The sequence below is a fragment of the Vulpes vulpes genome, chromosome 12 (assembly GCF_048418805.1).
Source record: "Vulpes vulpes isolate BD-2025 chromosome 12, VulVul3, whole genome shotgun sequence".
Taxonomy (NCBI): Eukaryota; Metazoa; Chordata; class Mammalia; order Carnivora; family Canidae; genus Vulpes; species Vulpes vulpes.
In genome coordinates this window covers 167,134,550-167,147,873 of record NC_132791.1, presented here as the reverse complement: position 1 = coordinate 167,147,873, position 13,324 = coordinate 167,134,550, and the positions used below count along the sequence as shown (strand labels likewise).

The 13,324-nt window shown below is 52.6% G+C and overlaps 1 protein-coding gene across 5 annotated transcripts in view; it reads right to left on the bottom strand.

Annotated features, from left to right (window-relative positions):
• Window positions 1–227: 227 nt before the first annotated feature.
• The window catches only part of FBXO31 (F-box protein 31), a 44,355-nt gene continuing 31,258 nt past the window's right edge, over window positions 228–13,324 (bottom strand). For all 5 annotated transcript variants that reach the window (XM_072731374.1, XM_072731375.1, XM_072731376.1 and 2 more), the window contains 4 exons: window positions 9,811–9,920; window positions 9,010–9,163; window positions 7,300–7,700; window positions 228–4,731 (listed from right to left, as the gene is read on the bottom strand). In XM_072731374.1, coding sequence (XP_072587475.1) covers window positions 4,509–4,731; window positions 7,300–7,700; window positions 9,010–9,163; window positions 9,811–9,920 — 888 coding nt within the window. In that variant the 3' untranslated portion in view covers window positions 228–4,508. The remainder of the gene's footprint in view (window positions 4,732–7,299; window positions 7,701–9,009; window positions 9,164–9,810; window positions 9,921–13,324) is intronic.

The following is a 13,324-nucleotide window of genomic DNA, read 5'->3' as shown; positions in this document are numbered from 1 at the left end:
CACTGCCTGGGTTCCAAGGGAGCACTTACCGCTTCATTCTACACCTGAGTAAATAAACACTTTTGTCAAGTCCAGGTGTGAGAGGCTCCCGGGGGGGGGGGGGGGGGGGAGCCCACCCTCCCAGGATCCAGACCCTCCTTCAGACCTCACCCCCCACCTCCCGTAGCTCACGGCTCTGGCCTCCATCTGGATCACGTCCCCAAAGAAACAATTACAAAGAACACAACAAGGTTTCAAAAACTGATTTATGGAGAAACAGCCCCACACAGTGGTCCCATCTGGGTGACAACACTGGGCACAGGCTCACAGCAGCCACTTCCTCAGGTCCTGGCCCTGCCAGGGGTGCATCATCCCTACTCCAGCCCACCTTGCACCAGAGCAGACACCCGAGAGGAACAGCAGCTCCCCCCACCTCACCTGTCAGGGCGTGGGATCTCAAGATCAAGCAGCATAAACTCGTTTCTTCTCCAAGTAGGCTACATGATCTCAAATAGCAACCAAAAGTAAAATTAGGCTGAAAAAGCAAAGGTTCTGATCCCTTCATGTATTTTGGTGGGTCTCCCTGTGAGCACACAAAGGGCCCAGAAGATTGGACGTGGGATCCCTGGGTGGCGCAGCGGTTTGGCGCCTGCCTTTGGCCCGGGGCGCGATCCTGGAGACCCGGGATCGAATCCCACGTTGGGCTCCCGGTGCATGGAGCCTGCTTCTCCCTCTGCCTATGTCTCTGCTTCTCTCTCTCTCACTGTGTGCCTATCATAAATAAATAAAATTAAAAAAAAAAAAAAAAAAAAGAAGATTGGACGTCCTCCAAGTCTCAGGGTCACTGCTGGCCACCCACACCTCCTGAAGGCTGGCCTACAGGCCACCACACCATGACATGGAACACTCAGTAATTTGGCACTGTCTTGTTCCCATTCACAGCTTCAGGCAAACTGATGGTATCATGGCTTATTTCTACTCTCTCAACACTTCTGAGAATGTACAGCCAGATTATATTCCAGACCTCCCAAAAGTAAGAACAGGGAGATCAGCCTAGGTTACCCCTGGGATTGGCCAAGGACTAGGGTGCACGAGCCTCAAGCCAGGGGAGGACTATATGAGAACACTCCCATAAAGGTTCTTAAAAGTTAGAGCACGAGGACAGAAGACAGAATGAGGGCTTCTGATGGAACAGGGCAGCTTCCTCAAAGTACCAGGTCTGTATGGAGGTTCATCTTCAACACACAGACACTGTGGGCAGGAGTTAGAAATTCCAAGATTCCCGTGACCGAGTTCACCAAGTAAAGGGACTAAACAGGCTCCCCTCTGTCACCACTCAGGAGCACTACAGTGACTGCACTGCAGCAATGAGAGAACACATAGGCAACCCACAATGACCACTGCCGCTGCTGGAGCACAGATGATGGGCTGGCTGATGGGAGGGCCTTGCCCGACCAGGCCACAGCAGTAAACCCCAGATTCTCAGGAAAAGAGAATGTCAGATGTGCCAACTCCAGCTCACAGCCTGTTCTCCAAGACAGGAACAGAGGCCTGGCCTTCTCCTCAAGTAAGCCCACTGTGGGAGCTCTCCTACCTTCTGCCCTGGCCAAGAGGAATGCCAGGGTACAGGCATCCAGCCTAAGCTGCTTGTGTTGGGGGAGGAGGGGATGGAGGGGTGGAAGCTGCAGCCCTCAGCATCAGCCACAGTCCAGATGGCAGGACCGAGGGGTGATGCCGGGAAGGGAGGCCCAGTCTGGAACATGGGAGGAAGGATTCTGGAATTCCCACCACCATGAGGCCTCCAAACCTGCTCCCACCCAACAGCAGACCACTGCAGGTCTGAGGTGGTTAGGCCAACATAACCAGATAGCCCCCCCCCCCCAAAAGTCATTTACATCAGCCTCATGCTGTGAACATTCAGCCCCAATAGAGAAGACTCCAATGACTCACACTTGAAATCTCCAATCACATCATTTCCCATCAAGTAGCAGAACAGCACATGCCCAGGTACGCAGAGACACACCTGAGGCTCCTGCCACTCACACAACAGACTTATCCAACCTCACAGCAGCACAGCGGCAAATGAGGTGGTGCCAACCAGGGGAAGATGTCCAGACTGACCCAGGGCCCAGTAACCCCTTCCAGGAATCAAGCACAAGCACAGACAGTCCCTAAATCAGGTCATTCTGGTTCCTTGTGGGGACCTGCTTTATCAAATCCCAGCTGTCTTCAAGTTTCCAACCACAACGGAAGCCGTTCTGAATGCTCACCAGCCAGAAGTGGCTCCCAGAAGCCGGTTGCCCACTCTCCCCTAAGGCATGCCCGCTGGGGCCAGTTTACATAGCTACCCACTCACCTACCAAACTGGAAACCAGAACTGGCCACAAATACACCAAGTGGGACACAACATGTACTCTGAATGACCAGCTGTGCAGGTGACAAGCCCTCACCCTCCACCACTGCAGGCCCTACCTGGCATCACCCAGGCCACAACCAGCTGTTCGGCCCCAAAGGTCCCTGGGGCCTGGCCTAAGAGACCAATGTGAATGAAGCCAACAGTGGAAACCATGGGGCCCCTTTCTGATGAAAAGGCTCATCTTCAATCTGAGTGGGTGTCACAGACAAGGAGAGGCCTCAGGCCGAGTAGCCAGCCTTAAGAGCGAGCCTCAGGCTTGGGCAAAACATGAAGCACGGCAGCCGTCACATTGCTGGCCTTCATTCTGTTCTCCCTGAGGCTTCATGGCCGTGGATACCCCCATGCAGGAGCAGCCACACCTGGCACGGGTCAAACAGCAACAGCCACAAGGGGGTGGGGGTGACAGCACTTGAAAGCTCAGTCCCACAGAAGACACGCGGAAGACACAAAAACTGTGACCGCACCTCAGGTCCTGCTAGAAAGATGTGGGAGGTGAGCTGTGGTGCCTCCAACAGCCAGCCAGGGGGGACCCCGCCTTCTTGGCTTGCCTCCTTCCCAAGTCGGAGTCTGGAAAGAACCTCCTAGAAGGTCTGCCTTTTAGGGACCATGCCGTAGAGCTTATCAATCCTACAATTCTGGGAAGCAAAGGAAGTTCAAAGTTGCCAAAGGTACTGAAGCTAGAGCAATAGGGATTTTTTTATTTTTATTTTTTAAAAAGGCCAGTCAGGGAGAAATTCGTCAGGAAAACGTTTCATGGGACATCTCATGTTGGTCTCTACATGAAGGCACCACAAAGCTGCCCCCTTCCCTGGGGTCCCTTACCTCCCCCCCGCATGAGGGCTCAGCACAGTTCACCCAACAAGAGCAAGCCACACAGAGGGAGACAAAATCTGCATGCCTCCCACGTGAAGCCACAACCCATAGAAGGCGAACATGGTGACAGCTCTCTGCAGGCTGGAGACAGAGCTGCAACTAATTCTTGGGTGTCTACATGCATTTCGGGCTCTGTTCTCAGCAGAGACCTTACGGAGGGCCCCCAAACGCAGGTGTCAATGGGACACAGGCACACCACCAGCAGAAGCATCCATGCTCAGGGTTTCCACCCCAGAGGCTCCCAAGAGGCCCTGGTCTCCAAAGTTCATTCCATACATAAGGGGTGACTTTTCTAGAAAGCTGCCCTATTACCCACATAGGGGCTCCAAAGTCATCTGTGCAACCACTCTGCTGCTTTGACACTTACAAAAACAGCACCTGTGTACAAATAGGCAATATAGGGCTGTTTGGGATGTAGCCCTGCCAAATCCTGGGGCAGGTTCTGGGACAAGTGGCTCAGCTCAGGGTTCCGACACCAGACCGTGTGCAGGAGGTGGGTAGGGGTGTGCAAACAGATGCCCTGTCTGGAACTGGCTGCAGCGAGCGAGGGTCTTAACTCTAAAGCTAGAGAGAGGCCAGGGCCCCTAAGCTGTTCAGAGGCCCACTGTGCCACTCCCTACTGGCCTGCATCACTGACCCCACCACACCGATGCACAAACATGTCAGAGGTGAAATACTTTTGTCCAAAATCCAAGGAGGTTGGTAGAGTAACAAGAATTCGTCCAGGGTCCTGGCCCAGCATCCCGACCCCCCAGGACTCCCTCTGAGCACTCACTGCCCCAGCCCCTTGCCAGCCTGCAGCCGCTTTCACTCGCCTCCTGCAAGGGAACTGGCAAAGCTCACGCACAATCAATCCCCCCTAGTAGCCCAGAGGGTCGCTCAGCCTGTCCCATGAAAATTGCCTACAGGCCAAGGGGACACCCCATTTCTCCACTCGAGTTGTTCACAAGACTGTAGCCAGCCCTCTCCATCAGTCCTTTCAGCTTCTTTCTTCCTTCTTTTCTTTTCTTTTTCTTTTTTCTTTTTTTATAAGACATGCTCAGTCAGCCTTCCTATGAGCTCCTGACGAGGACCAGGGCAAATGTTGTACACTCTATACAAGAATCTTGGGGTGGCTAGGCCAAGACTCTTACAAGGTTGGTATTCTGGTCAGAAGGCCAAATCTCCAAAGTGCATGCTGCTTCCTTTCGCAGGAGCAGGGTCCAGGGCCCTGGGAGCCACCCTACAGGGCACTGGCCCATCAGGAAGTCAGGGACTGGATGTTCTTGAGCATCTCCTCGAAGGCCTGTGGGGATGGCGCCTCTGCGTTCTGGAAGGTGGCCTGTACCCTGCTGTACAGGCTGAAGGATTTCAGCTCCAACCAGATGAACCCGAAGCGGTCCTCGTCGAACAAGATGAAGACCCCAGGTGTGCGCTCAGGGCTGGTGAAGCCATGGCCAGCGATGAGGCCTGTGCCATAAAAACTGCACAGAAACAAGAGGTACAGCACAGGGGAGGAAAGTGAGAGGAGCCTGGAAGGAGCAGGGAGGGCCCCACCCAGCCCGTGCAGCACTCCCACATCGCAGGCCCCCAGTCAGGCTCCCCCTGCTGCCCACTGCTCTCCACCAGCTCACCCAGCTAAAGGAAGAGGGTCTCCGGTAGCATCACTGCGTAACTGTCCCAAAATACACCTTTGTAAAGCTCTCAGGACACTTATGTCAGCATGTGAATGCCTCAAACAATCAATGAAGACTTACTGGCATGCAACTATCGTGAACTCCGAAAGCAGAAATTTCAAATCATTAAGGCCAAGTTTCAAATTTCAAGAACAAAGTGAGATGGAGATGCATTTACATCTTTCTTGCCAAGAAATTGGCACTCCTCCAGATAACAAGGAGCTGGGGGCTGGCTCGATCTCCCAGTGCACAGAGGCAGCCAGGACCCCCAACCTTCAGCCACCATGCCGAGGCTCTCCTGGGTAGGAGAGCAGAGTAGGCCTGTCCATGAGGGCACCTGGTTTGCAGGTATTCTCAGGTGGAAAAAGCACCAGAGCCTACAGGGAGGCAAAGTGATATCCACTGAGCTTAGTATTCCAGGGGGCCATATCCTGCATGCACGCTGTGGCAAGCCCTCGCAGACACACAAACCAAACAGGGAAGGGACCACAGCATGTCCCTCCCAGTTCATGGACACCTATGTGGGGCGGGGCTGGCCTGAGAACACCCCCTAGGTGAGCCCACTGGGCTCTCGACCGGCCTCGAGACACCGTGAACTGTTAAGTTTCCTAAGGACAGCACAGTCCTTTCTTTTATGACCACTAAATAGTTTGCAACAGTTGAAATTACACTGGAACACCACTTGTAGGTCTCCTCCAGGAAAACCTGAATTCAGCCACTTTTGTGGTAATTGTGTAACATGAAGAAAATGGAAATGGATTTTTCCCCAATGTGAGATAACAGAAGGATACACGCACTGATCTCTGTCCTGGTACCTGGCACAGAGCTCCTGAAACCCTTGTAAAACCCACTAGGAGGTGACACCCTCCCTTCTGGTGACCAGCCAGGAATAGAAGCTTAGAATCTTCAGCAGCCCCACCATTCTCCAGACAGGAGAGGGGCTGGAAACGGAGCTAATGATCCACCGTGCCTATGTGAGGAAGCTCCACAACATCCCAATGTATGGGGTTCAGGGAGCTCCAAAGTGGGGAAACCTACAACCCAGTTCCATGGGGGTGGGAGCTACTGGGCTTGGGACCCTACACATTTCTTCATCTAGCTGTCCACCTGCATCCTTTCTCACTTCCCTGAGTTCTATGAGCCACCCCAGCACCTCAATCAAACCTGGGGAGGGGATCACAGGAACCCCCCCGACCCACAGCTGGTTGGTCAGAAGCACAGGTGGGATTGGTGTCTGAAGGGGCAGGGGCAGTCTTGCCGGGTCTGATAGCGTCTCTGGGGGACAGAGTCCGGAGAGAGTCAAGTGGCCCAACACCAAGCTGGTATTATGGAGAACTGCCTACTGGTGTGGGAGGCACCACCCCACCAATTGACACTGTGCGCTCAGAAGCAATTAACCCGCCAAGCCCACAAAGATACCTAAATCCTCACTTGGGGTGCTCAGTGCTCTGCCCACACTTATTCTAACATGATGCACTGATTAGACCACTGCCGGCAGGAGACAGCAGTCAGCCTGGAAGTCAGGGAAACAGGTCTTTACATGTAACTGGATGAACATGGAGGCCAGGCAGCTGAGATGCCAAGAAATGGACAGGTCATCCCCTCAAGACATCCCCTAGGACAACTAAGCAGAACTTTCTGCAATGATGGAACGTTCGACACCTGCACTGTCCAATACATGTGTGGCTGCTGACACCTGAACTGTGGCCAGTGTGATGGAGGACCTGAATCTGTAGTTTTATTGATTTCGGCTCATCTACACCTAAGAAGGCCTGAAGTGCAGAGAAGAGAGCTGGGGCAGGGAGGGCCTGAGTGGCTGTGGGCAGTGGCTCAAGACAAAACAGTAAGAATAGAAGTCAAGTGAAAAGCAGGCTTTCTGAGCAAGGAGAGAAACCACAGGAGGAAAGGGGGGCTGATACTGGAGTGTGCTCAGACCTGCTCAGCAGGTACCTACAAGGACATCCAGGTAAACTCAAGCCGGCTTCTGGGGGACAGGTACAGGAGAGACGTCTTCTCCCCAGCTGTTTTCAATGCCACCTGCAGACTCACCTGTCTCCCTTTCACCTAACGAGGCCACAGAAGGCACTGGGAAGGAAGCCTCATACCTGGAGGTTTAATAAGGCCCCCTCGAGGCTCACTGGGGGTGAGAGGTTGGGAGCCTCCCAAGTCTGAGTTGTGGCTGTGCAGCCCAGAGAAGGGCACTATTCATTGGGGGCCAAGCTGGGATTCCACCAGAGTTGTCAGGGTCTCCCCACCCGAGTGCAGGGAGCCACCACACTGGCCAGCACTGAGCCTGGCCCTCACTGCCCATCTCTGTGCCAGGTGGTAAGGCAGGACTCCCCGGAAAGCCTGTCACGCCTGCCCTGGCATTCTTACCACATCCTGCAGGTGCGGGGATAGTCCTCGTTCCTCGAGCTCACGCCCACAGGCAACACGAACGGCTGCCCCTGCCCTGACTGGGCAGGCTGCTCAGGTGCAGGTGGAGCTGCAGCCTCGGCCTCTCCATCCCGAGACTCCCCGCCCTTCTCGGCAGGCAGCTCTGCGCTGGGCTGGGCAGGGCCCCGCTGGGGCTCTCGGGGACTCTGCTGGCCTCGGCCCTCACCGTCCTCGGGCCCATTCTCCTGCTGCTGCTGCTCCTGACGGACCTGCTCCCGAACCTCCAGGACGATGCGCGAGAGCTCACTGAAGTTGCGGAGGCTCTCCACATCAGGCAGCTGAATACGGTGCATGAGGTCGATCTCCACTGTCTGCTGCCCAGCAGGGATGTTGGGGTCCCCCTGAGGAGCGAGCATGTGGCTGTCAGCAGGGCTCAGGGACCAGCAGAGACACATTGTGGGCAGTTTCCAGCCTAGATCACACTTCTGGACAAATCAGCTCACTCCAGCAATCCTACTAACTTAGCAGCAACCCCTCTGAAGTAAGACTATTTTAGAAGCCCTTAAAAGTAAGTGCCTACAGCAGGCACCCTCATCTGTGAAGGAATCTGTGAAAACAGGGGCTAAGATCTTGTGAGTGAATTCGAGAAGGACACAAGCACCTGGCACAGTGGCTCATGGGCACTCAAGAACTCCAGATATAGGGCAGCCCAGGTGGCTCAGCGGTTTAGCACCGTCTTCAGCCCGGGGCCTGATCCTGGAGACCTGGGATCAAGTCCCGTGTCAGGCTCCTTGCATGGGGCCTCCCCCTCTCTCTGTCTTTGTGTGTCTCTCATGAATAAATAAAATCTTAAAAAAAAAAAAAAAAAAAAAAAGAACTCCAGATATAAAAACCTCCCCATTCTAGAAGACTGAGGGTAAGGGAAAGGCACAGACCCTTCCAGGGTCAGGCGGCAGCCCAGATCTGTTTGGAACACACACACACCTGAGCCCAAACCTAGGAAATGCTCGAGGCCTCAGTCCCACCAGGGGCCCCAGTACTGGGCTCTGCTCACCAGGAGCCTTCCCAGGGCACAGGGACCCTGGCCCATCAAGGTCTAAGAGCAAAGCTCCCTGAGAACAAAGGAGAGGCACTGCTCCCCAGGAGACTATAATGCACCTGTGAGAAATGCACCCCAACTACGTGTAGGATGGGTGAGCACGGTGTGGATGGTGCCCATTTGTTCAAGACCCCCATTCAGCTCAACAACCCTCCCACTGTTTGTGAGCTGCTGAGGCCAGGATGGGAGCCCGTGTAATAATGCAGGACATCTCCAATGTGGCCACACCTTACAGTCCCCAGGGAAGCTCATGAAGCCACATACCCAGCCCGCACTCGCCGCCCCCTCCAAATCAGAATCTGTAGGGCCCAGCATCAGGGTCTCCTCAACATCCCCAGGGATTCAGTGTGTGGCCAGGACTGAGAATCATGTGGTAAAGCCACCTTGGAAATGCTGCAAATCCCTTGGAGGTCTTGTAAAAAGCAAAGCCTGGTTCAGTGGATCTGAGTGGGGCCCAACACTCTGCAGTCCCAACGAACTCCCTAGTGCAGGGGTGCCACGGATCCAGAGCCCACTCTGAGGAGCCAAAGTGCAGCCCAAGTCCTGCTACCACAAGGCTAATAAGATGGAGTTCACAGAGGTGAGCCCACCAGGGCCGCACCCAGACTCACCGTGATCTTCGTGCCCCTGGCACACTTTCCATGGAAGCTGAGCATAACAATCTCTAGGCCGTGGCTGCCATAGGTGCCTTTGAAAAGGCCAGGTCTGATGAGGTCATCCGGGTGGCTGGGCGGGAGGTAGATGCGGCGGTAGGTCAGGCAGTTGCTGTGGGGGGAACAGGGGGCATGAGAGCAGCTTGGCAGGCAGGAAGGCCTGGTATAGCCAGGCTTAGGTTCTTCTAGGCCAGTGGGGAGCAGGGACACCCCACGTTCCTGAGCCACAATCACTCCCCTCAAAACACACGCAGGGCACATCTCACACCTCCTGATTCTGACAGGGCTTAAGAGCTCATGTTCGCTCCACCAGCACAAGGGAACTGGGGGGGTAGAGCTCTCTACAGAGGGGAAGGGGATACTGCTCCCACTCCATCACCCTAGCATAGGAATCCCCAAAACTGCGAAGAGGATAGTCACTGCACAAGGGGCCATTTAAATGCATCATGGGGACAGGGGCAGAGGCTGAGGTAGGGAAAGCAACTAAGAGCAGAGGCCTCCCCCAGTAGACGTGGGGAGGCTCTGGCACACAGGCCAGGCTTGTTAGAGCACACTGTTAGTAGATGATGATAAATCAGATAGCAAACAGACATGGAGGTAGGGCAGGGTGGTTGGACACTGTGCTCACAGTACCCAGAGAGAGCAAGACTGTGCTCACAGTATCCATAAAGGGGGAACTCAGTAACCATGAAAGAGCACTAGGCTGACAGTACCCAGAGAAACTGTGCTCACAGTACTCACAGGGCGGACTGCACTTACTCATACTGACTCGTGTAGATAAACTTCATCAGGATGAGTTCCTGCATGTGCTCATGGAAAATGTCCTCCAGTGTCCGCCCCCATTCTTCCCTCAGCCACGTTCGGAATTCCTTCCAAGAGAATACAGATCATGAAAACCAACATGACTCGCATGGAGAACTCACTGTGGCACTAGGTAGATAAAAGCAGCATTCTTACAGCTGCAGGTGATGCCTTGGGTGCACCTGTGCCAGAGTACCAGTGGGGTGGATGGTATGGAGATAAAGGATGGGAAGGAGGAGGGGGCTGCCACACTTTGGTCTCCCAGTCCTTGACCTACTTCCTATGGAGGTCAGCCACCAATGAAAAGTGAGGGGCAGGGATCCCTGGGTGGCTCAGCAGTTTGGCGCCTGCCTTTGGCCCGGGGCGCGATCCTGGAGTCCCGGGATTGAGTCCCACGTCGGGCTCCCGACATGGAGCCTGCTTCTCCCTCCTCCTGTGTCTCTGCCTCTCTCTCTATGTCTATCATAAATAAATAAATAAATAAATAAATCTTTTAAAAAAAAAAAGTGAGGGGCTCTGGTCCCCACCTTCCCAGAGCACTCAGGCCCAGACTTCAACAGGCAACAACCATGGGATCCCTCCAGGCAAGGCTAGGGCCACAGCCCATGTCCAGAGCTCCCAGGTAGCAGCCATGTGAGCCTCAGAGCTGTGGCCACCTAAGGGGCATGTGGAATCTACACTGAACCTGGTTATGGGGCTGCTGGTCACACTGGCTGGCTGCTTTCTGCAGCTGCCGATGATGAACAAGATAGGTATGGCCAGAGGAGAAGGCAGGTGCCTTCACAGTTGTTACACATTCAAAAGTTCATCTGTAAAAAGGAGTTTTTATAAACACTGCATCCTCAAAGTTCAGTCATTCATTACAGGATCAATGCAAAGGATGTTTAGTACTTAATAGCCTGATTCTGTGCATTTAACTTAATCCATAGCTCTGAGTTCTAGCTCAATATAGCATTCCTATTGACCATCCAGAGTTAGCTCCACAAACAGAAGCAAAAGCAATTTAATAACAACAGAAAAACCAAGAGAGTTGTCATCTGTTGGTTGCTTTTTTTTGTTGTTGTTGTTTGCTTTAATATGTTCCTTGCCCAAACGCTGGCCAGACACAGAAACCCCTCCCTGCAGTGACTGGAGCACACAGCCAGTGAGCCACAAGCTCAATATCCGCAAATCAACTGAAAGTTTCTGTACTAGCAGAATGAAGTTGGAAAAGGAAAAGTTTTAAGTCCTATTTCCAGCAGGCTCAGACAACACATGACTTGGGAATACATATTAGAAAGCATGCACAGGACATTATGACTCACTCTAAAGCCGCAGTAATCAAGACAGTGATATGAACATCAGAGCCAACAAATATGTCAATGGACTGTTTTGAAACAGTCCAAAAAACAGACCCATTTACCTGGTCAGTCTCTTTCCAACAAATACATCCAAGCCACCCAACGAGAAAGGAAAAGTCTCTTCCACAAATGACACTCCAATAACTGGACATCCATGTGGAGAAAAGAAACCACAAACCCTGCCTCACACCACACACAGGAAGTCACTCTAGATGAGCCACAGACCCAGTGTGAAGCTACCAAACTTCTGAGGAGAGAGCCTCTCTGCAGCTTAGGGATAGGCAAAGTCTTTTAAGACACAGAAAACAATAACTATAAAAGAAAAAACGTGACAAATTAGACTTTACCAAAGTCAAAACCTTCCACTCAAATGGAATAAGGCCCTAAAAAATCAAAACAGATAACAGATAAAAATGGAAGTGAACAAAGGTAATGAGCAAGGATTTTATGTCACCATGGTAAGTAATCAGACTTGAGCTAAATACTTGAAGCTGGCTTGTGAAGAGTCATAATCTTGTTTACTTTGCATGAAAAGGTCAGAGTCCTTAGAACCAGACCCAATTACTCAGAACAAAGACCTCTGAAATATGTTTATTATGAAATTACCTCATGAGATATGCACGCACAAGGAAAAACAGAGGGGCCCAGAGCATACAGTACAAGAATAATCTTTATTCAGCGCTTGCTCACCAGGTGCTGGCACTACAGAATCATCACCTTCATTTACACAATGGCCCAGGCTACAGGTGCTCACACCTTCCCTGTACTACAGATGTGCGGGGGCTGGGAGAGTTTGAGAAAACTTTCTAAAGTCACCCAGCTAGGAAGCAGTAGAATTAGAGCTACTCTGAATTTCACAAGCTAACTGGCCTTGTTTCCACCAGGGCTAACTCAAAAGGCCAGCAGGAGCACAGGAGTCAGGGGGCTCACCCAGCAAACTAACAACACATAATAAAAATTTTAAAAACCTTCAGGGCCTTTTACATTGAAATCCCATTTCTGTATGATCCAAAATCCAGGGAAGGTTTTTGCATAGAGTTCAGGCAGCTATAGGAATAACACCTGGTGGCTCTGCCAGGTGGCTGTGGCCAGCCAGGCACTAAGGCATTCCCATGCAGAGCCCTACTCAGTCCTCCAAACCACATCGGTGTCCACAGGTAATTCTATGGCCCTATTTCACAGATGAGGACTGAAGTTCTCAGAGAGCAGCAAGTCACTAGAGCAGGAGGTCAGGACGGCAGCACAAACCCCACGTCTGCAGTTACACTCATGCAGTCAATCACCCTACGGATGGAATGCTGTGTTAAAAATAAAGTTTCTAAAGAATTATAATGAGACTGGAAAATATTTCTGGAAGAGCTAAAAAGCTTAAAAAAAAAAAAAGATCCAAATTAGATGGAGTTAGATCGCAGTTACATAAACAAAATTTGGAGAACAAGAAGGTATGACAGAGGATGGATGTGGGGCTGCTCCTGGGTAGCGCTCCCATGATTGCATGTTTGATGGTGAGAAGGTATTTCAGTATATAAGACAAAGAAACAAAAGCAACTTGTGTCCGGTCAAGGAGTCTAATGCCAGAGCCTCTCTACGGGACTAAGTGCAAAACGCACTGTGAGCAGGGCCAGCAGAAGCCCACGGCCTAGTCAGGAGGGACAAGAGATGCCCACAGCATCACAGGGGGTGGGGCCTGGCCATCCTCCCTCCTGCCTCTCTGTGCAGTCTCTCCTCCTCCAAGCAGCCTCTAGGTTTCTAGAAGCCTCAGGTTGGGGGTTGGACAGGCACAGGATGAACAGGGAAGATGGCGGCTGAGCCTTACCTCATCTGTGAAGAAGGCCAAGAGAGATGAGTTTGTGTAGGCCTGAGGGCCTGCCCTGCTCACAGGACCCCAGGAGAGGGACTGCAATGTGCAGAGCACACAGGAGGTCACCCAGGAGGTGTCATGAGGGGCAGGCTGAGGGCACCACAGCCTCAGCCATCAGAATACACCACGATAGTCTGGACCTGGCATTCAAAGGTGGACACAGCAGGTTTAGAAACCCGGGGACTGGAGCTGCGTGTGACAAGTGGGAGGGATGGTGAGCAAGACACAGTGTATCAGCCAGAGACCCACAGAGCAGCTGTGGCCTTCCCAA